The following is a 25,745-nucleotide window of genomic DNA, read 5'->3' as shown; positions in this document are numbered from 1 at the left end:
ACATAATTCCATTTAGATACGCTCGCAGTGAGATTAGGCAATTCCATCTTACAGCATTATGATCTTAGAATACAATAGTGTAAACATGGGACTGTGTGCTTATAGTGTCCCTAGTACGACGTGTTTATATGATAGTGTAATAAAATAGCACATTTTAAGCAGCTTTACACATTCACACATATTAAAATTACTTTCTTTTTTCACATATTATTTTACAGTTTTGAATCATATTAAAAACTATAAAAGCTGAATAAAGCTTGAAGATTGATTTCAAGTTTACAACGAAATAGTTATGAAATAGAAATTTGACAAATTTAATATAATTTATAGCCGCAGAATAGCGGCTCATAGAATAGTTCTGAGTTTTAATCTTTCGAAGGACAAATTTTTAGTTAATGGCTCCATTATCTTTTGCCCGATTTGAGGTCCAATTGCAGTTTTGTACTGAAGAGATCAAACCATCTCGTTGATTTGTTTGGCCATGCCCAAGATCTCATAGATTAATTTAGTATCATAGTGTTTAAAAGAATTTAAATTTGAAGGTAAGTTCGTAGAAATCCTAACGAGTGCTAAAACTGAATTAGTTATACGCATGCTCCACGCTTGGTACTGCTGGTGCACAAAAATATAGCTGATAAAAAGGTAAAAAAAAAAGTCTCATAGAATAATTTAACCTAATTATGCCCAAATGAATTCCAAGTGCTGCGGATATTAAGGATTTTCTTAAGTCAGAATCACTAAGAGACCAATGTTTATAACCATGTAAAATAGACACTTTCCTACTTCATTGAACTGCTATTTTACTAATAGTCAAGGAAATTCGTGTTACATGGGTTAGAAACTAAAGGATGAACCTGAAAATGATTGGTTGTTTTCTTAACCTCAAAGATAGTCCAAAAGAGTTTTATATTCTAAGGCAACATCTTCTATCCCTGAGAAAGATAGGCGATTTTACGGTAGATTGTAGGCGAACAGGGGATCCTTTAACGTTATTAACTTAAGTCACAAATCAAGAGACGGTTTATATCACAAATCAAGGGACGGTTTATATCACAAATCAAGAGACGGTTTATATCACAAATCAAGAGACGGTTTATATACCAGTTTCGGTTTTATCACGAATCCGGTTTATATTGTTTATATATACGGTTTATATCAGGATACGGTTTATATCACGAATTCCAATGTTTTACCAGTTTCGTTTTACTTTGATTTAATTTCCAATGTTTCATACTTTGAAACGTGCGTGCTTTTTAATACGTGGGAAGGATTTCTTTTCCCTTTCTTTGCACTGTGCAGCTACTGTTTTTTGTTTAGAATTAAGCACAAAGCTACACAATGTGCTATCTGTGCTATACAGGTACTAACATTTATCTTTATTGTTGTTTGGTTGTCTTTCCTGGTATAATGACAATAATAATAATATCATGTGAAGCTGAACAAATGATGAAACAATTCTCAGATACTCGCGTGACGGGTAGTCAGTAGGAAGCGCGTGATTAATTAATTAAGATTTTATTAGTTACTTCGATGAGAAAATAAGAGGGAATCCTCAATAGTCACGGCACTTAAAATTCGTTTAGGCAGGATTACAGTATATTTGTCTAACATACTTTTTTTTTCCCTTTTATTAGCTATATTTTTGTGCGTCAGTAATACCAATCATGAGGAGAGCGTATACCCGACTCATTTTTACTACTCATCTAGAAACCTACCAGTCTACCTAAATGAATTTCAATTCATTTAGGTAAGATTAGAGTAAATTAATATATGAAACCTTGGGCGTGTTAAAATGCATCAGTCGATAGGGATTGTGTGTGTTTTCTTATAGCAAAGCCACACTGAAGTGAATCGAACCCCTAATTTTAGCGTTATAAATCCAGTCCAGAACTGTAATTATATATTATACTTGGAAAAAACACAAACACGTATATTCGTTCTATAAGCCGCTGTGCCACAGCTACAAATTATATATGGTTGAAGATGGCGAACGTGCAAAGTTAAAATAAAAAAGGTTGTTTGTTAGTAAGCACATGGCTACACGAAGGGTTATCCGTTTATGTTCGCTACGGGTATCGAAACACGGTTTCTGGCTTAAAACTGAAAGAAGATTTCTTCACTGGCTATGTTTTTAAAACCCAAAACAACATTTTCATTAATTTGTTGTAGACAAACACGTATACTCAACACACGTTTGTCTACGATATATATCACGCTGAGTAAATGTTGTATTTGCAAAATAATTACAGTTAAAAACTGTTTGTGAGTTGGAGGCGTCTTTCCTCCTTAACGTTGCTCAATAACGAAGCACTTTCAGCTTTCACACTAAAATAATATTTCATTCATGTGATTTCCTCACGTTACAAGATCACAATACTGACGTAGCGATAGGTTAGAAAGCTTACAGGCCAGGCATGGCCAGAAGGTTAAGGCGCTCGACTGGTAATGTGATGGTCGCGGCTTCACATCCCCGCCACACCACACGTGCTTGCCCTTTCAGCCGTGGGGGCGTTATAATGGTACAGTCAATCCCACTATTTGTTTGTAAAAGAGTTAGTGGTGGGTGGTGATGACTATCACGTGTTTTTTTTTTTCACCAAATAAATCCAACTTTCTTACGAGATACGAGATCCATTTTAATTCAAGGTACATTTGTAACCGTTCAACAACAACGAAAAAAGAACAATATGAAACGAGGGATTCTAGTACATAAATAAAGTTATCGGATTCTGCTTGGTTTTGCTTTAAAATTTTTAAATAAAAAAAACTTAATGTTTATGTATTTGAAAGTCGTGATCAGATTAATTTGCATAAACGACAACATTTACAATGTGAGTAGCTTTTACAGTATAATCAGGTGAGAGTAAATAGAATAGAAAAGAAATTTTTTACCTGAACGCCACATTATGTGCACTTGAGTTAAACGATAGTGTTCAGATATAATTCCATAAATTTGAATTAAAGACGTGAAGAGGCAGCCATCCTGCAGGTCTGTTGGTGCAATAACTTTATTCGGCATTGGCTGTCACTTTTATAATACAGCTGAAAGTGTGGAGAGTGTTAAGTTTGTTTGTTTGTTATGAATTTCGCCCAAAGCTACTAAAGGGCCATCTGCGCTAGCTGTCCCTAATTTAGAAGTGTAAGACTAGAGGGAAGGCAGCTAGTCACCACCACCCACCGCCAACTCTTGGGCTACTCCTTTACCAACGAATAGTGGAACTGACCGTCACATTATAACGTCCCCACGGCTTAAAGGGCGAGCATGTTTGATGCGACGGGGATTCGAACCTGCGACCCTCAGATTACGAGTCGAGTGACTTAATCCCCCTGTCCATGCCGGGCCGGGGCGAGTTAAGCGAAATCGTTTTGTATTTCTGATACGTAGTCCACCCTACCGTGCGCGACCTGGAAGGGTCCAGTTCATTTCAGACCTTTTCATAGACTGTGGTTTTGACAAATCATAGTTTTGATAGACTGTGGTTTAAATAAACTGTGGTTTGGACAGACGATGATTTGGATAGATTACGGTATTGAGAATATTAAGTTTTTGTTAACCTATGATTTTGATTGGAGAGTGGTAACGATAGACTCTGGTTCTGAAAGATTTGGGTTTTCACAAGATTATGGTCACGATAGTTTGATTTTGTTGGACTGTGGTTATGACAACTGTGATCACGACAAAACTGTGGTTTTGATGGACTTTGGGTTTCACAGGGTTATGGATTCTGATGGAATTCATAAATCTAACTTTCTTGCTAATTTTAAGGTTTTATTTAGGTTTTTATTCATAAACATATTTTTCGTCCAACGGTTAAACCAAATTTGTAAGTCCGTTGGTGTGCAAGTTGGTGTCCTTTCAAGATGTGAAAGTTCAATCAAGACCCATGTGGAAAAAGAAATAAACCTAAAAATCGAAGAAAAAAATAAGAGTTATTGTTGGAAGACTAGTTAGGTTTTTGTAAAATCACAAAGCTAAACGAGAGACGATGAAGGCAGTACGTAAACCAAGATATGCCTTTCTCAAAATACTCTCAGATTAGAGCAATATGTTGATATGCTGGTGAGATACTTTTAGTATTTTATAACGTATACTGCTGTGTGTGTTTTTCTTATAGCAAAGCCACACCGGGTTATCTGCTGAGCCACTGAAGGGAATCGAACCACTGATTTTAGAGTCGCAAATCCGTATACTTACCGCTTTACTAGCAGAGGCATGGTGTTGTGTGAAAAATGAATTCAACTGTTGCACCAAGTTTTCAACTAACTTTTAACTATGGGTTCGTAAATGACTGGAAACTTCACTGAGAAAAACTTGAACATTTCTTATAGACCTGAAACTAATTTATTATTATCAACTCTCTTTTTCTTATATTGCCAACAATGCACAGAAAAACTGTCGAAGTTATGCATCTTACATCTATTATAACAGATGATTTATTTGAATTGTCAGTTTTATTTTGATATTTAATGGTTAAACAGTATCAACATATGGCTCGGCATGGCCAGGTGGGTCAAGGCGTTCGACTCGTAATCCGAGGGTCGCGGGTTCGAATCCCCGTCATACCAAACATGTTCGCCCTTTCAGCCGTGGGGTCGTTATAATGTGACGATCAATCCCACTATTCGTTGGTAAAAGAGTAGCCCAAGAGATGGCTGTGGGTGGTGATGACTAGCTGACTTTCCTCTTACACTGCTAAATTAGAGACGGCTAGCGTAGATAGCCCTCGAGTAGCTTTGCGCGAAATTCAAAAACAAACAAACAGTATTATAAAGCCTCTTTTTGACATAAACTCTAAGCATTGACAGTATTTGATCGTTAAAAAAGCCTGATTTTCTGTATTTACTTCGAATTTTGATATGCTTTTTTAATTGTCGCGACTACTCCAACTTCCGTATTTATACGAACTAAAACTGTCGTTTGGAAATTATCGAACTGTCTTCATTATTTATTGTTTTTTTGTGAAATGTCATAATGTGTTTAAACATTGAACGCTAACTAATGATAGACTTTTGGCTATTTTTTTAGGCTTGTAAAACATTATTACAAATAATAACATTACTTTTCAACATTACAGGACAGACCATTATTTTTATAACACGTAACAAGAAATAATTTTAAAAATTCAACCTCGACAAACAACTAAACAAAGCTTTTTAACTAAGTTCGATTTTGTGTCTGTAACCGAAGATAAGTTTCGTAATGTATCAGTTGTCTATTTTAGTTTCAGAAACTAACGATGGATAAAATAATATAAATTAAAACAATGCTTAAAGCATCATTTTTATAACTGTTTAACAACGGAGTTATTTTTATACATTGTCTATATCTTACACGCTTTGTAGACAAGAAAGTCCTGTTCTCTGTTGCAATCAAAATAAACTAGTTCACTTGAAAATGGGTTTACACGTGGCCGTGATAAATAAAGTTCAGTACCAGTAATTGTGATCAATTTATATAACGACCTCTACAATTTCTGTTAAATAGGTCACACGATTTTATATTGGTTTCTCAAAATAAAAATATTCTATTTAATAAAATTCGCTAGTGCTATACATTCTTCAGTTGTAATTATATCATTTTAAATGACACAGCGGCATATCTTCGGAATTACAACGCTAGGAACTGGGTTTAGATGCCCCTAGTGGGCAGAGCAAATATAGTCTATTGTGTAGTGTGGGCTTAACAACAACTAGCTTGTTTTAAACTATTGAACTATAGTTTCAAGATATTTTTTCGGATGTTTTTAATAATTAATAAATGTAATCAATTACGTTTATGTTTGAGGCGTCATTTAGGTCTATGGCTATTTAATGTGAAATATTTCCATTACGCGTACGTCAACGAATATTTCCTTCAAAGGATCTCCCTTCTCCAAAGGCGATATTATTTTAAAGGTTTCTTTAAAATAATATCAAATTATTGTTGATGTTTTTAAACGGTACTTTCACCTTCAATTCACTTTATCAAATTTTCAAAGCTTATTTTTTTATTTATGGTAAAGCTACGCGAGGGTTATCTGCGCTAATACTCCCTAATTTAGCAGTGTAAGACTAGAGGAAAAGCAGCTAGTCATCATCACCCACCGCTAACTCTTGGGCTACTCTTTTACTAACTAGTAGTGGGATTGACTGTCACACTATAACGCTCCCACGACTGAAAAGGCGAGCATGTTTGGTGTAACAGGAATTCGAACCCGCGACCCTCAGATTACCAGTCCAACGCCCTAACCACCTGGACATTCCGGGCCCTCTTCATAGCTAATGCGAACATCAACACAACACAATCTAAACACTAGCTGTAGACGTTTGTTTTTAAAAAGACATCGAATGCCTTAACTCAAAATATGTTTTCTGACATCTAATGGGCCTCCATGGCACAACAGTATATCTACGGACTTAGAATGCTAGAAACTAGATTTCGATACCCGTGGTGTGCAGAGCGCAGATAGCCCATTGTGTAGATTTGTGTTTAACTTTACACAAAAACAAGGACATCTGATGGCCGAACGTTACATCTGCAAAGTCAATTTATGTTACACGGCCAGCTTCAGTGACGGGTATTGATCACTGAGCCTTAGAAACAATTACTGCACAGATAAAGTACATTTATATGTGTTGCAACTGGTAGAATGACAATGGATATTACAATATTTTTTACGTCGTTTCAGATTCAAAAACCAACTGCACACCAGTCTCTGTAAGGCTACTAACCTCTCCATCGATTGTTTATAACGCAGTGTCAATTTATTGAAATAATATTGACCAATCATCATTGGTAAGCTTGTGAAAGGAGTACACTGACAACACAAACGTAAGAGTGGACACAGTTGTTTGCAGGGGTTCACTTTGATATCACAACAATTGATAACTTCTTTAAAGGTTTCTGTGTCCTAAAAAACAATTTTTGACGGTGTGGTTCTAATAGCTCACATACGGTTCTACTATTATTACTTTTACTGTGCTACAAATTTCTTGTTTACGTTTAGCTTTGTGTTTTGTTCTAATCAAACTGCACCGTCAGCAGCTTATCATAAGGCAATATGATATAAAAGTATTGTTTTATATCCTAAGAGAATAACTTTAACACATCAACAAATAATGTTCAACGAAACATTGGCATTCGATATTTATCGTTAACTTTTGTAGTAGTCACTAAAACAGTTTTGTTTGTTATGATATAGATAATTTGAGGAAAACCCACTTTCTGTTGGACTAAAGCCAGTAAGAAACTGGGAAAACCCTGATAAGATGTATAACTTCATGAGTTATATTTTATTAAAACAACCGACATCCAATACATTGAAGTACCTTATCCAAATTTCATGGATAAAACCGAGGAAATTCGACGAATAAAGAACTCATTGAGGTTTTGTCTGAATTCACAGAGAAACTATTTCAGACAATAAACGTTGGAGTCGTTACAGTAATTTCTATCTACTATTTTTAATTACCAAGAAAAGAATAAATTAAAAGTTGAAAATATCAGATAATTCAGACTATAAGGTGCATCCCCTATTTAGTTTGTATTTACACAAGGCACTTTGGGTAAATCTTCTGAATTCCAGGAATGGATTTCTTATATCATATGTCCCATTTTACAGTAAAATAACATGAGCACATTAACGTAACACTCCAGCTAGGCCCGGCATAGCCAGATGGGTTAAGGCGTTCGACTCGTAATCTGAGGGTCGCGAGTTAGAAGCCCCGTCACACCAAACATGCTCACCATTTCAGCCGTGGGGGCGTTATAATATCACGGTCATTCCCACTTTTCGTTGGTAAAAGAGTAGCCCAAGAGTTGGCAGTGGGTGGTAATGACTAGCTGTCTTCCCTTTGCGCAAAATTCCCCCCACCAAAAAAAACAAAACGAACACTAGCTGCCACAAGAAATTTAGCTATTAAATTTGCGATTAACAAAATGTAAGAAACATAAACTTTTGGAAGTTTCGTAACATTTTGATATAAGAAAAGCTTTTATATTTGCAAAAACACAAAACAAACTTTAAACAAAGGCCATCTGGTTTATGAGAAGAAACTCAATATTGTTTTAACATTTAACATTTACAGCTCTGTCATGGTTGTATAGAACAAACTAGAATACCTGTTTCTCACTTTTACTTAGTATTATCTACCTCATAAAACCCTTTAGTTATTTAAAGAATTCCCATCGATTCTCCTTGACACATTGCAAATGAAAATTTTCAAACTGACCTTTTCAGGAACGTTCATGATGACAATAACTTTGAATTTTCATCACTGGCTTTTCAGAACATATCATTATATTTGTTGGATATTTAAGTGTAAGAGTAATCACGAGAATCCTATAGATATTCAAGCGCTAGCTCATAAGTCTAGTATGATAACAATAATTAGATTTATTAATTTATCGGAGAATTTGTTATGTGCCACAAAGAGAATTTTCTTTCTTTTTTTGTTTGCGCAAAGCATGCTACGTGTTCATAAATAATTTACATCCATCTTTTGCTTTTTTAGTTGTACAAATATTATTTTAAAATCCAAATTTAAGTTTGATCTATGATGCTCTTACATATTTTATCTATGTTATGAAAAATATACTATAATGCAGACCTGGTAAGGATTTGTTTGTTTGTTTGTTTGGAAATTTCGCACAAAGCTACTCGAGGGCTATCTGTGCTAGCCGTCCCTAATTTAGCAGTGTAAGACTAGAGGGAAGGCAGCTAGTCATCACCACCCACCCCCAACTCTTGGGCTACTCTTTTACTAACGAATAGTGGAATTGACCGTCACATTATACACCCCCACGGCTGGGAGGGCGAGCATGTTTAGCGCGACGCGGGCGCGAACCCGCGGATTACGAGTCGCACGCCTTATGCGCTAGGCCATGCCGGGCATCCCTGGTAAGGAACATGGCAGATATGATTACACGTTTTCATTCGTTTTCAGGCCTACGGCACCAAACTTTCAGTTCCTTTTATAGTTTTAAAAAATGTTTTCATTCTGATGATAATTGCTAAAGCTACTGAATTAATAAACTGTATTATAGGCTATCTACACACGGATAAAATGTTTATGTAGCATCTTTGGAGCGTTATGTGAGACGGCGCATGAGTACATTTAAGATACGTTGGCAAATGTGACCACAAATGTTACACATCGTTTTATTTTAGTTTTGAGGCTTAGTCCTACTTACCCAAATGACAGCATGACAAAGAGGACGTAGTAACATTATTTTTAATAGTTAGTACCTTTGTGGGGGTTTTGCTATTATACAGGTACTCTCTTGTTTCTCCCCCAATTATTTCTTGAATGAGTAACATCACGTGCCCAAAATTTCACTTTAAAAATTTATCTTTGTTTCACAATTCCCATTTTGGACATATAATATGTAACTATTGGGGTTGTTTAGGCGGAAAGGTGTTATGAAGTGTAACTAAAGTCAATCTTGTATTGCGTAAAGGTTCATGTAAAGTAAGCTTTTAGCGTGTGAACTATAAGAAAATTATGACGACTCAGACACTTTTATCATAGTAAATGGAAATCGAGTCTCTCCCGTTTTTCATTTTTACAGTAGAATCTCGATTAATTAGCACAGCGCCATTAGCGGCAGACCTTTTTTTTTGTTGTCACTATTTGTAACAAGAATAAATATTTCAAACAACGGGTACCTTAATATCCAGGATTAAGGACAGTGTCTTCAGTCTTGTTCTCTATTTGGGTTTTGATAAAGCGAACAGTTACTTCTATATGCCTGTATGGTATACTGCTAAATTCCAAAACATCCCAGAAGGATGACCAATATTCAAACACTCGCGATGTTCATTAAATTGGCTCCGAATCATATATATAGTGTAATAAACCTTTTAACAGGTTCAAAGTGCAATCTTATTACTCTGGAGAATTCTTATTGTAAACACTGTAAGATACATAGACTGATAAATGCCACATATATATTACTGGAGCAAGGTGTTCAGTCGGCTTACTCCTGTACGTGTGCGTTGTTGGTTGCTTTCGAAAGTATCATATTACGGTATGTCGTAAACAGTCTTATGACACGAGCGATGCTTTGTTGCTTTGTTTCCTCTGTACGTCTAACCCTATTCCTAAGACTTCTTGTTGACGACGCTCCATGTCATGACTCCGTATAACTCAAGAACACCCGTATCTTGCATACACCAAATAAAATCATTCAGACATTTAGTACGGTCATTATTATAGAATCCAGCTTTCGGTGACTCATTTTTTATATTAAGGATATTTTGCTATCGACGGTATTTGGATGCAGTCAGCATTTTCATTCAGGGTTTCAAATATTGTACTTTTACGTGTCCGGTCATGGCTTATTAATGAAAATAATGTTATAATAATTAAACAAAGGTAAAGACAAATAGATGTAATTCACATATTCACATATTCGAAAAACGAGAATGAAACCTGATCTATGAATTAACTGATGCAAGTGTCGTATTTATTGTATGCACCAGAGGATAAATACTTCTAACTGGTTCTTTTAAAGACTTAGAAAAATAAATCACCTTAAGGTGAAAAGAGAGACAAAGCACGACTTTAGTTGACGAGAAAGAATGTCACCTCATTGATTGTACCAATTTAAAACTGTACGTGTCAGTAGCGAAATAATGAAGTGGGAGGTTTATTATTGTTCGTTGCAACTCGGTATAGCGGCACTAACACAATTACAAGCACTTATTTCTTAATTACAGGTATTATTATTATTAACAACAACACTAAATAAAAGCGATTATTGATAATAAAGATGACCTGTATATCAGCATTTTTAATTATTCTAAAAGATTGCATAATATTTCAATAAGGAATAACATTTATCTATGTATTTAAGTATTCCACACGAAGCATATGTTTCAAGTTTTTAGGTTAAAAATGTCCAAAAAGACATTTTATTGTACTTGAGAACCTTTAAATTCTAAAATACAATTGTGAGGTACATATATACACGGAGTATAAGTGTTATTCCTCTTCCAGAACAACTGAACTGTATTCACACTTATAGCAACAAGAACAACTGAACTGTATTCATACTTATAGCAACAAGAACAACTGAACAGCATTCATACTTCGTGATGACGAGAAAACCCACTTGTAGAGAAAATTATATATTTATAAACGGCTGGTATAGATAGAGAAGGTACTATGTAGAGGAGCGAACAACGTTTGACCTTCCTCGGTCATCGTCAGGTTCACAAAGAAAGAAAGGGTTACTGATCGGTAGCTGACCATGTGTTTGAAAGCGGTTGTGTAATTGAGTGTAGGAATGTAGAGGGCGTGCTTAGACGTTGGATATATTTATTAATATAGGTATAAAGGTGTTCCTTTGTATTGGTTATTTTGGGCTTGAGTTGTTGTGTAAGTAAGGCTTCTTTAATTTTGCGTTTGTTTATGTTTGTTTTTTTATTTAGTATTTGGGTGTTTTCTATGGTTATGTTGTGTTTATTTGACTTGTAGTGTTTGAAAACGTGTGAAGGTAACTTTTTGTGTTCTTTGAATCTGGTTTCCATTTTCTACTTGTTTCTCCAATATAGAAGTCGTGGCAGTTATCACATTGTGTGTATTCCTTCAATTTCAAATCTAACCTTAATCAACTTAATCATAAAGCCTTAATGACCAGTTTCGATTTCATATCCCTCTTTACAGAAGTCCAAACCATTGAAGTCTGCACGATAGCTTTAGAACTCTATATCCGAGGCCCTAACCCATCAATAGACACTCCCAGCAACCAATTAGCAACCCTCATAAAATTCACCACGATGAAAACAAACTTCATATTCAACAACCACAACTATATACAAACAAATGGCCTAAGCATGGGCAACCCAGTATCACCAGCTTTAGTCAATATTTTTATGACACAAATTGAAAACAAGAAATTAACACAGCATTACGTACATCCACCACTATACTGGTACAGATATGTAGATGACACGGTTGCGGGATTCACATCTACAGAACACACACTTAATTTTTTCAATCACATTAACTCTATACATCCCAACATTAACTTCACATGTGAACAGGAAGAAAGTAATCAAATATCATTTCTTAACCTCAAAATTACAAGAACCGACACACAATTCAAAACAGAAATCCACCGAAAATCACCCATACTGGACTATACATTCCTTGGGACTCAGCACATGAAACAAAACAAAAACTCAACATACTAAGAAACCAAATAAACACAGCCATAAAACTATGCTCACCAGATAAAATTAACGATGAATTAGACAAAATAAAACAATACTTCATCAACATCAATAAGTTTCCTCCACAAACCATATAAAACATTATATTCACACACCTAGACAAAAAGCAAAATCAACTAACAAAAATAAATATACCCCACGATTTAAAAATCACAAAACCATATATTGCTGCGTACCATGTACTCCTGATATCAGCAGAAAAATAACCAACATTTGGAAAAACTAATAACAAAATATGACATTCCAGTTAGTAGCAAATTTATTCAAAAACCAGGCACAAAACTAAGGTCTATAGTGTGTAAAAACTACACTGACAAACATCATACCAACATTATTTATAAAATACAATGCGATAACTGCCACGACTTCTATATTGGAAAAACAAGTAAAAAAATGGAATCCAGATTCAAAGAACACGTTTTCGAAGACTGCAAATCAAGTAAACACAACATAACTATAGAAAACACTCAAATACTAAATAAAGAATCAAACGTAAACAAAAGCAAAATTAAAGAAGCCTTACTTATACAGCAACTCAAGCCCAAAATAAACCCGTATAAAGGAACACCTTTATACCTATATTAATAAATATATCCAACATCTAAGCACGCCCTCCAGATTCCTACACTCAATTACAAAACCGCCTTCAAACATGTGGTCGGCTATCGGTCAGTAACCCTTTCTTTCTTTGTGAAACTGACGATGACCGAAGGTCGAAACGTTGTTCTCTCCTCTACTAGTGCCTTCTGTACCAATACCAGCCGTTTTTAAATATACAATGTATTCATACTTATAGTGTAAGCTGTATTCATACTTATAGTGTAAGCTGTATTCATACTTATAGCAATAAGAACAACTGAGCTGTATTCATACTTATAATAAGTTTTTATAGTGTAACTTACCGAGATAAAAAGGGACCTGAAATAACTTGTGACTTTGTTATGTTTAAGTAGATAATAATCTATTTAATGCACAATTTTGTGACGTTATATGTACACAATGCACTTGCAGTGACTTATAAATAACGTATATCCGAAAATACTGCATTTTTATTGTACTTATCGTTTAAGTATATGTATATATATAACACCGTTTGTTTTGAAACGGTTCATTAAACTTATAACTCTTTTCATCAACCCGGTTACAGTATTTGCTTTTCTTAAAATTATTTTCATCGCCTACACTTAAGTATATATATGTATATATTTAAACATAAGAAACCTAATTTATTTACCAACTGTGACCCAAATATCAAATTTATAAGAGCGACTTTGGCTTAAAATATTTACAGCTGTAAAACATTCGTATTGTTCACAGAACCGGAAAAAAATATTAAAACGTTAGCTGTACGAGGGCTGTTCAAAAAATACGCGGACTGACGTCATAAAACAAAATGTACTTTATTTAGAAGTTACATGTCTGAAACCCCTTCAAGGTACTCTCCTCCCCAACGCACACACTTATCCCAACGGTGTTTCCACTTGTTGAAACAGTCCTGGTACGCTTCTTTTATAATGTCCTCCAGCTCCTTCGTCGCATTTGCCTTAATCTCGGGAATCGTCTCAAATCTTCTTCCTTTCAAGGGTCTTTTGAGTTTGGGGAACAAGAAAACATGGCAAGGAGCAAGGTCAGGTGAGTAGGGGGGTAGGAAAGAACAGTGATCGAGTGTTTGGCCAAAAACGCACGAGTTCTGAGGCACAAATTTCGCAGCAACGCGGTGCATCTTAAATTTTTCGGTCAAAATCTCGTAACAAGATTTAACTGATATCCCACACTCTTCGGCAAGCTCCCTGACAGTCAGACGTCGATTTGCCCGCACCAGGGTGTTGATTTTGTCGACGTGTGGGTCGTCAGTTGACGTGGAAAGACGTCCAGGACGCTCATCATCTTCAATGGACTGTCGACCATCCTTAAAACGTTCATGCCACTTGAAACATGCCGTACGATTCATAGCAACATCACCGTAAGCCGTGTTAAGCATGGCAAAAGTTTCAGTCGCAGATTTTCCAAGTTTAACACAAAATTTCACAGCAAGTCATTGCTCCTTCAGGTCATTCATTCTGAAATCCGCTAAACGAAAAAATCGCACTTCACTTAAAACCGCGTAGCTAATACACAAATGAAGATATCTGCAATCGGGAAATGGCGTCGTAATCAGCTGATCTATGCGAACCTAGCGACACCAAGCGGATTCCACTGGAACCAACTGGAGCCGCGCAATTCACACTGTCCGCGTATTTTTTGAACAGACCTCGTATATATTATGTAAAATAATTTGCAGTCGATAATGTCCCTAAAGTAAGTTTTTAAAGTTTAAATAAAACAATATATATTTTATTACAAATTCCGTATATTTACGTGAAGAGATATTTTTTACATTTATATTTCTAACAACATCGATATCTGTTCAGTTTATTTTCTTCCATAAAAAGAAAACGGCAAATGCGAAATTTTCTCATATAGTGAATAATTGGATCAAGAAAAATGTTTAAAAGACTGAACAAGCGGTAAGCGTTGTGTGTTTTTTTCTTATAGCAAAGCCACATCGGGCTATCTGCTGAGCCCACCGAGGGGAATCGAACTCCTGATTTTAGCGTTGTAAATCCGTAGACTTACCGCTGTACTAGCAGGGGGCTAATCAGCAGTAAGAATTAAATAATTCGAACAAGGATTTCACTTTTGATTGTTTGTTTGTTTTTTAATCAAACCATGTGTCTTTACGACGTGAATTACAGTAATAGATTTTGTTGCATATTTCTGATGAAGAATGTTTGTTTGTTTGTTTGAATTTCGCACAAAGCTACTCGAGGGCTATCTGTGCTAGCCGTCCCTAATTTAGTAGTGTAAGACGAGAGGGAAGGCAGCTAGTCATCACCACCCACCGCCAACTCTTGGGCTACTCTTTTACCAACGAATAGTAGGATTGACCGTCACATTATAACGCTCCCACGGCCGAAAGGGTGAGCATGTTTGGCGCGACGGGGATTCGAACCTGCAACTCTCAGGTTACGAGTCGAGTGCTTTAACTACTTGATCATGCCGACCCTTAACTTTTGATTGTTGTAGCTAAGAGAGCATAATTAGAAATCCTATATAATCAGAACAATGTAATCAATTCGCCAAATATTACCTTGTTTTTTACCATTCTTGAACTAGTTAGACGCTTTCGATATTAAATTCGGCTTTTAAATGAAACATATTTAGAATATGTTACTTAACACTGACAATCGGTTGTTGAGACATATAATGGGAGAAAATTTATCGCAGTAATAATCGAAGGTTTTAGCGTGTATGGTTTGTAAGAATAATTCTCACGTGTCAAACAGATGTAGTCTATAAAATTATTCAATCTAATCGTACGTATTTCTTAAAATAATTTTTAAAGCAAGTTTTTTTTTTGGTATTGACGTAAACCAATTATCAGCTGAAGAAAATGAACACAGTTTTTTGTAAATATATATTTTATTTGGTTTTAAAGAACGATATATGTAATATAATTTCATAGAAATATATTTCTAATAAGTAGACTGGTGGGAAAAAACAAGTTGGCGATACATGATTTGATTTTAGTGATACATTGTTTGAAGAAGTAAAAACTAAATTCCAACAATTATTAAAGACATGAATTCAAATTAAGAGCGTGCTTTTTGTTTTGTTTTTACATTTTAGGAGAATCCGTTTCATTTTGTTTTGTTTTAAAACAGGTACAGACTAAAAATACTGATGTGTTTGAGACAGGCAAAAACTTCTCTGACACCTATAGTACATAATTATGTACCTATAGTTCACGATTTTATAAAATGGTGCAGCTGATACAAACAACTTATGTACAGAACACGGATTTTTATGCATAAGAGAAAGTTTTGCTTCTGGCATTTGAAACGATTTAGCATGTATTTCATTTCGCTTTAATGGATCTATTATGAATATAGGTCATAAGTATATGGTGTATCATAAAGCAGTTAGAGTCGGTAGAATTTACATTAAGCCTACATGAACTTGGTAATGCAATGTCATTTGCTCACATCTTCTCCATTCACACCTTTTCCCGTTTTCCTTCGCAAAGTTTTGTTTGCTTTTTCGCGCTTCTTTGTAACATACTCATGACTAGTCGTATATGTATATCATCTTATATTTTGAATTAGATTTTTCCTACGTCCAACTATAGTAAGTGACTTCTTCACCAAACTTAAGAAATAACCTATAGCATATTGAACCATAAATTTCTTCCACATGCCCCATCAGTATTGATCATTCTCAATATTATAGTGTTAAAAAGTAAATCACAAAATGTATTGTAATTTTATTTTCTCTTTCAGATTTATGTTTTGCTGGTGGGATTAATTGGCTTCCCTCCTCAGGTATTACCATATCCTCAAAATGTAGAACCCTGGCACCCACATACTAGTACTGACCACTATCACTCCGATTATATATACCCAAAGACGTCTCCATCAAAGACCACGTTCCTCCCAAAGCCACAGTACTGTCCAGAAACAGGGCGAACAGTTTGTCAAAATATTTCTTATTACCCAGGGTACGTACATGTGATGTTTTAAGTTGTGATTGTTTTTTTTTATTGCATCCTTTCAGCAATGTGCACTAGTTTTCGTTTCTTTGGTTTTTCAGTGTAATGATTATTTCCGTAATAACTAGCGCGTATCATTCCTTTAAGTCTTGAATCTGCTAAGCTCTCTTATCCTAATATTTTGTTATTGTAACGACTTCAACTTAGCGTTGGTTTTTTTTGTGTTTACTTGGTTCTGCTTTCAGAGAGAGGTTACTGGAGCAACAGTAAAGTCTTGTCACTTATTGAAGTTTATATAATGGGTGGTTAGTTACTGCACGACACGGCGAGAACTTACACAAAAATAAGTTGTAATTGATCAAAATGATACGTGTAACACTCTGTAAACTATACTAGCAAATTGTCACATATTTTAGTTTTTGTCGTCAGCATAAACTGTGTATGTGATCAGTTTATCACATCTTATCCCAAGAGAATAATCAACGCGAAAACGCATAATATATTCATAGAGGAACTTATAAGTCTATCAACTTATCAGAGCTGATGGTCAACTGATATAAACTTCTTGCTCAGAGGTATTGGTTAATAATGCCTGGTTAATAATAATAATTGGTTTTAAAATGTTTAACTAATGAACCACAATATCATTAGAAACAATAAAATAATTGAAATATTTTGACCTCAATAACCACAGAATAAAACACACACACACGAAAGTTTTTGTCTACAGTTACTCTAGTTAGCACATTAATTGAAGGATGAATCTGTCTCCAAAGTCATTTGAGTATATGCTAAAATGCTATGAGCCCTGTTCTAGATCGCTTTGACATCATTTTCTACGATCGTGCTGTACTCGCGCTTCGCTTTCCCTTTATTTGGTTTCCACTTATCCCTGTCAGGAATTTACTGATTCCAATATGAAATAACAAATTTATGTTCATTACTATAATCAGCAGCACAGAGATTAAGAGCTAGCTATGTTTCTTATTGACAGCACATTACTTTTCAACTTCGTTTCTTTCTCGGATTATTTTTTCACTCTTACATTCCCAGGACTTTTTTCTTTTTCGTTGAACTCCTGTCTTTTATACACCATTCTCAAAAAGCTATGCAAAACACATACGTATTCCATAGATTGTATTATAATTGTTTTTAGTGATAGGGATTATCGTAATGTCCAAAAGCGGTCGAATAACAAAAAAGCAACAATTCACTCTAATAATGTATCTTATGATCAAGATGTTGGAATCCCTGATTGACCAAACATTGGTTTCTTTCTTGTATGGTTTCTTTTTAAATTTCGCGCAAAGCTACATGAGGGCTATCTGCGCTAGCCGTCCCTAATTTAGTAGTGTAAGGCTAGAAAGAAGGCGGCTAGTCATCACCGCCCACTGCCAATTCTTGAGCTACTATTTTGCCAACGAATAGTGGAATTAACCGTCATATAATAACGCCCCCATGGTTGAAAGGGCGAGCATATTTTACTTCTTTCTTACCTCTTTGGACTATAACTGATGTTCCGTACATTTAAAGTCATAAGTTCAATGATATACTCGTCACTGGGATGTTAAATATTTTTAGTACTATGTGGATATTAGATAATTCTGTGAAAATAATTGAAAAATTTGACTATGCAAAGAGTGAACAAACTTTTGATGTGAGTTTTATTGCAAACTACCAATTGAGAAAAGTTATTCCATCCATTTATTTATTCAACTAATTTTATGATTTTTTTAAAATAAATTCAATCACAACAATACAACAAAAACGTATTATTTCTTTGAAGCCATATAATAATGTAATAAAAAACAATTCTTTACAACGATAATTATTAAGTAATAGTTTGCACACGTGTTCAAGATGGTAAACTACAAATGTATGTCTTTCCAATAAAAGACGCTATAATGGAAGATGCCTACGAAACACATCTAATTGCTCAACTACTTTTCTCCCTAGTGACTACATATTTCACGTGGTGGCAGGCACGAAAGCAAAGCGTTTCAATTTTACTTCGGTCTTCTTTGACGAACGAAACGGGGACGCTGAACCGAATACAAGTCTTCTTCCTGATGAGCCACCGGACTCTGATGAACACGAACACAATGACGAAATGAGCGATGACAACCCAAAGTCAACCCATCCCCCCTGGAACTACTATGGTCATAACCAAGGGTATGGTAAAGGTTATGCACCGTCACGTGCTCATCCGTATTACCGTCACAGGTATGTTGTGTCGATCAACCGCCACGAATCGTCATACCCTTGTCGTCCATATTTCCGACACAGATCTGTTGTTTCAGCCAACAGCCAATCATCGTTATTCTCTCGTCCTAATAACCGACACAGGTACGTCAGTCAACATACAGCCAACGTCATGCCACTCTTGTTCACTCCACTGAGCTCGGTATATTGTTTAAACAACAGACATAGACCCTCAAAGCAATATGTTTAATGTTACCATAACAAATTTATTGTTTCAACAAGAGCCATGCACTCTCATAACATCATGTTTAATGTTACCACCTCAAATATATTGTTTCAACAACAGCTATTAACTCTATTAACAGTAACTTTAATGCTACCACACCAAGTATATTGTTTCAACAATAGCCATATACTCTCATAGCAATATGTTTAATGTTACCACACCAAGTATATTGTTTCAACAATAGCCATATACTCTCATAGCAATATGTTTAATGTTACCACACCAAGTATATTGTTTCAACAACAGCCATACATTCTCATAACAATATATTTTGTGTTACCACACCAAGTATATTGTTTCAACAATAGCTATACACTGTCATATTAATATGTTTAATGTTGCCATACCAAGTACATTCTTTCAACAACAGCCATACAGTCTCACAACAATATGGCTAATGTTACGATACCAAGTGAATTCAGAGGCTTAGCAGTATGTCTGCAGACTCACACTGCTAGAAACCAGTTTTCGATACCCGATACATTATGTAGCTTTGTGCTTAATTATAAACAATCAGCCATATCAAGTGTGTTGTTTCAACAACAACTATACACTTTAATAACAATATGTTTAATTTTACCATATCAAGTGTGTTGTTTCAACAACAACTATACACCTTAATAACAATATGTTTAATGTTACCATATCAAGTATATTGTTTCAACAACAACTATACACCTTAATAACAATATGTTTAATTTTACCATATCAAGTGTGTTGTTTCAACAACAACTATACACCTTAATAACAATATGTTTAATTTTACCATATCAAGTATGTTGTTTCAACAACAACTATACACTTTAATAACAATATGTTTAATGTTACCATATCAAGTATATTGTTTCAACAACAACTATACACCTTAATAACAATATGTTTAATGTTACCATATCAAGTATATTGTTTCAACAACAACTATACACTTTAATAACAATATGTTTAATGTTACCATATCAAGTATGTTGTTTCAACAACAACTATACACCTCAATATAACAATATGTTTAATAACAATATGTTTAATGTTACCATATCAAGTATGTTGTTTCAACAACAACTATACACCTTAATAACAATATGTTTAATTTTACCATATCAAGTATGTTCTTTCAACAACAACTATACACTTTCATAACAATATGTTTAATGTTACCATATCAAGTATGTTCTTTCAACAACAACTATACACTTTCATAACAATATGTTTAATGTTACCATATCAAGTATATTGTTTCAACAACAACTATACACCTTAATAACAATATGTTTAATGTTACCATATCAAGTATATTGTTTCAACAACAACTATACACCTTAATAACAATATGTTTAATTTTACCATATCAAGTATGTTGTTTCAACAACAACTATACACTTTAATAACAATATGTTTAATTTTACCATATCAAGTGTGTTGTTTCAACAACAACTATACACTTTAATAACAATATGTTTAATGTTACCATATCAAGTATGTTGTTTCAACAAGAGAAAAAAAACAACAACGTCCATAACAGTGTATTTAGTTTTCAACAACAACTATACACCTTAATAACAATATGTTTAATGTTACCATATCAAGTATGTTGTTTCAACAAGAGAAAAAAAACAACAACGTCCATAACAGTGTATTTAGTTTTACCAAGCTGCGTATGCTTGTTCAATAACAAAGTAATTAATCTTACTAAGCAATGGTTTACTATTTCAGCAACAACTGTGCATCTTCATAATAATGTATTTAACTTGACCAAGTCAGACATGCTGTTTTCGCAACAACTATCCAACTTCATAACTATGTAATTGAATGTGATAAACCAGATGTGTTCTTTCAACAACATTCAAGCCTCTCTTAATTAAGTATTAATATTACCAGGATAGACATTTACAGTTTCAGTCATACCTTTTCGTAATAATTTGATTATTTTTATCAAACTTCATACATTGTTTTAGTTACAGTCATCCACCTTTCCAACAGTGTAATTCATCTTACAAAGCCAGGTATATTGTTTCATCAACTGCTATGGATCTTTATAACAACGTTATTAAATTTACAAAACCACATATATTGTTCTAGAAACACCTATACTTGCTCGTAAAAATGTTTTTAATATTTTCAAGCCAGATTTACTGTTTGTGCTTCAGTTATGCACTCCCGTAAAAATACATTTAGTTTGTTGTTTCAGTCAACAGCCACACAGCGACAGACACTTCCAGTGGATTCGATACTAAGTTAAGGATTATAATTCGATAAACAGTCACACTATCTCACCATTACTGTGATGAGCAGTGTGACTGATTTGTAGTTACCTGTGGCGAGACTCTCACCTGTAACATGAAAAATTAAGAGAATAGACTTACGTCTCAGTTAATAAATATTTTAAAGTCTGATCATTAGGACCTAAGTACAAACAGAAAAACCAAATGAACATTGATTTATAACTATATAAATTACATTGCATAATTCACTTAAAAATGGACATCAAGTGACAAACGTTTTTTTACTGTAGCACCACACACCCTCATAGCAATGTAATTAATATTACCAAACTATATATGTTCTTTCAGAAACAACCACACATTTTCATCGCAGTGTGATCGAATAATTGGGATGAACATAGCCCACAAAATATCCTTTGATTCTAAAGTTTGTCTGGAAATGCGAGAAGATTTTGTTTATGAATTATTGACATGATGGTGATGGTACCTTTCTTAATTGTAATGCTTGATGAGGAAGCTGCTCTGGGTTATATTTCGCATTCAAAGAAAGCAATAAAGGTTCCATTCTTTAAAGATCTGTGTCCAGTGATCTCGATGTATGATTCTCTGGGGAAATACTTTTTGTAAAATTTACCAGCTTTAAGCCAAGCTGTGAAAGCTTTGCATAGAAATTTGCCCTGAAACCAAATTACAGATGCTATACTTGATCTCCTGTGATATAAAGGCCTGCATCTCTGATGACATGTTGGTGCTGTAGTATACGTAGCTATTCATTGTACAGTTGTATTAATACTTTATATTCATTAAGTAAACTGAATATATGGGCAGCTAGAAAAGGAACGTCATATACTCATTTAAATGTCATCAAAACAATGACGTAAACCGTATAAGAAAGTAAATGTAATTTACTTGTCTTTTTTGTAAGACAAACAAGATATGGATTATTTCAATAATTACTTGACAACGATGCATAAATTTACTATATTTTTACACAATATATATTATCAATAACATTAAACGTTACTTCAAATGTTAATTCTGTTGCAGATTAATTCAAAACGTTTTTCTTAATTTTTCTTCTAACTACTACTGAAACATGATGAGTAACATAATAATCAATAGAACACCATTGTAACAATTATAATCAGGTACTTCACTGTAATTCAATCAAGAGTTACACAAGCTACATCACTGAAGACATTTCTACATAATGTGAGATATGGAATTTAATCAACAATCACAGACACAGCTATACCACTGCAGACATTTCTGTATCAAGTAAGGTGAGGAATTTAATCAACAATCACAGACACAGCTATACCACTGCAGACATTTCTCTATCAAGTAAGGTGAGGAATTTAATCAACAATCACAGACACAGCTATACCACTGCAGACATTTCTGTATCAAGTAAGGTGAAGAATTCAATCAACAATCACAGACACAGCTATACCACTGCAGACATTTCTGTATCAAGTAAGGTGAGGAATTTAATCAACAATCACAGACACAGCTATACCACTGTAGGCATTTCTGTATCAAGTAAAGTGAGGAATTTAATCAACAATCACAGACACAGCTATACCACTGCAGACATTTCTGTATCAAGTAAGGTGAGGAATTTAATCAACAATCACAGACACAGCTATACCACTGCAGACATTTCTGTATCAAGTAAGGTGAGGAATTTAATCAACAATTACAAGCACAGCTATACCACTGCAGACATTTCTGTATCAAGTAAGGTGAGGAATTCAATCAACAATCACAGAGACAGCTATACCACTGCAGACATTTCTGTATCAAGTAAGGTGAGGAATTTAATCAACAATTACAGAGACAGCTATACCACTGCAGACATTTCTGTATCAAGTAAGGTGAGGAATTTAATCAACAATCACAGACACAGCTATACCACTGTAGGCATTTCTGTATCAAGTAAGGTGAGGAATTTAATCAACAATCACAGACACAGCTATACCACTGCAGACATTTCTGTATCAAGTAAGGTGAGGAATTTAATCAACAATCACAGACACAGCTATACCACTGCAGACATTTCTGTATCAAGTAAGGTGAGGAATTTAATCAACAATCACAGACACAGCTATACCACTGTAGGCATTTCTGTATCAAGTAAAGTGAGGAATTTAATCAACAATCACAAACACAGCTATTCTACTGCAGACATTTCTGTATCAAGTAAGGTGAGGAATTCAATCAACAATCACAGAGACAGCTATACCACTGCAGACATTTTTGTATCAAGTAAGGTGACGAATTTAATCAACAATCACAGACACAGCTATACCACTGTAGGCATTTCTGTATCAAGTAAGGTAAGGAATTTAATCAACAATCACAGAGACAGCTATACCACTGCAGACATTTCTGTATCAAGTAAGGTGAAGAATTCAATCAACAATCACAGAGACAGCTATACCACTGCAGACATTTTTGTATCAAGTAAGGTGAGGAATTTAATCAACAATCACAGAGACAGCTATACCACTGCAGACATTTCTGTATCAAGTTAGGTGAGCAATTTAATCAACAATCACCAACACAGCTATTCCACTGCAGACATTTCTGTATCAAGTAAGGTGAGGAATTTAATCAACAATCACAGACACAGCAATACCACTGCAGACATTTCTGTATCAAGTAAGGTGAGGAATTTAATCAACAATCACAGAGACAGCTATACCACTGCAGACATTTCTGTATCAAGTAAGGTGAGGAATTTAATCAACAATCACAGACACAGCTATACCACTGTAGGCATTTCTGTATCAAGTAAGGTGAGGAATTTAATCAACAATCACAGACACAGCTATACCACTGCAGACATTTTTGTATCAAGTAAGGTGAGGAATTTAATCAACAATCACAGAGACAGCTATACCACTGCAGACATTTCTGTATCAAGTAAGGTGAGGAATTTAATCAACAATCACAGACACAGCTATACCACTGTAGGCATTTCTGTATAAAGTAAAGTGAGGAATTTAATCAACAATCACAAACACAGCTATTCTACTGCAGACATTTCTGTATCAAGTAAGGTGAGGAATTCAATCAACAATCACAGAGACAGTAATACCACTGCACACATTTCTGTATCAAGTAAGGTGAGAATTTAATCAACAATCACAGACACAGCTATACCACTGCAGGCATTTCTGTATCAAGTAAGGTGAGGAATTTAATCAACAATTACAAGCACAGCTATACCACTGCAGACATTTCTGTATCAAGTAAGGTGAGGAATTCAATCAACAATCACAGAGACAGCTATACCACTGCAGACATTTTTGTATCAAGTAAGGTGAGGAATTTAATCAACAATCACAGAGACAGCTATACCACTGCACACATTTTTGTATCAAGTAAGGTGAGGAATTTAATCAACAATCACAGACACAGCTATACCACTGCAGACATTTCTGTATCAAGTAAGGTGAGGAATTTAATCAACAATTACAAGCACAGCTATACCACTGCAGACATTTCTGTATCAAGTAAGGTGAGGAATTCAATCAACAATCACAGAGACAGCTATACCACTGCAGACATTTTTGTATCAAGTAAGGTGAGGAATTTAATCAACAATCACAAACACAGCTATTCTACTGCAGACATTTCTGTATCAAGTAAGGTGAGGAATTCAATCAACAATCACAGAGACAGCAATACCACTGCAGACATTTCTGTATCAAGTAAGGTGAAGAATTCAATCAACAATCACAGACACAGCTATACCACTGCAGACATTTCTCTATCAAGTAAGGTGAGGAATTTAATCAACAATCACAGACACAGCTATACCACTGTAGGCATTTCTGTATCAAGTAAAGTGAGGAATTTAATCAACAATCACAGACACAGCTATACCACTGCAGACATTTCTGTATCAAGTAAGGTGAGGAATTTAATCAACAATCACAGAGACAGCTATACCACTGCAGACATTTCTGTATCAAGTAAGGTGAGGAATTTAATCAACAATCACAGACACAGCTATTCCACTGCAGACATTACTGTATCAAGTAAAATGAGGAATTCATTCAACAATCACAGAGACAGCTATACCACTGCAGACATTTCTGTATCAAGTAAGGTGAGGAATTCAATCAACAATCACAGAGACAGCTATACCACTGCAGACATTTCTGTATCAAGTAAGGTGAGGAATTCAATCAACAATCACAGGCACAGCTGAAAGGGCGAGCATGTTTGGCGTGACGGGGATGCGAACCTGCGACCCTCAGATCACGATTCGCACGCCTTAA

The 25,745-nt window shown here is 34.9% G+C and overlaps 1 protein-coding gene across 4 annotated transcripts in view; it reads left to right on the top strand.

The window, feature by feature from the left end:
- LOC143256033 (uncharacterized) overlaps positions 1 to 25,745 on the top strand; it is a 66,798-nt gene that overhangs the window by 29,063 nt on the left and 11,990 nt on the right. For 3 of the 4 annotated variants that reach the window (XM_076512614.1, XM_076512613.1, XM_076512615.1), the window contains exons 2-3: positions 16,538 to 16,755; positions 18,703 to 19,092. In XM_076512614.1, the coding sequence (XP_076368729.1) occupies positions 16,538 to 16,755; positions 18,703 to 19,092 (608 nt within the window). The remainder of the gene's footprint in view (positions 1 to 16,537; positions 16,756 to 18,702; positions 19,093 to 25,745) is intronic. The other variant, XM_076512616.1, reaches the window with a different exon arrangement.

The sequence above is a fragment of the Tachypleus tridentatus genome, chromosome 7, assembly GCF_004210375.1.
Source record: "Tachypleus tridentatus isolate NWPU-2018 chromosome 7, ASM421037v1, whole genome shotgun sequence".
Classification (NCBI taxonomy): domain Eukaryota; kingdom Metazoa; phylum Arthropoda; class Merostomata; order Xiphosura; family Limulidae; genus Tachypleus; species Tachypleus tridentatus.
The sequence above is the reverse complement of the archived record's forward strand: the minus strand, read 5'-3'. Positions and strand labels throughout refer to the sequence as shown.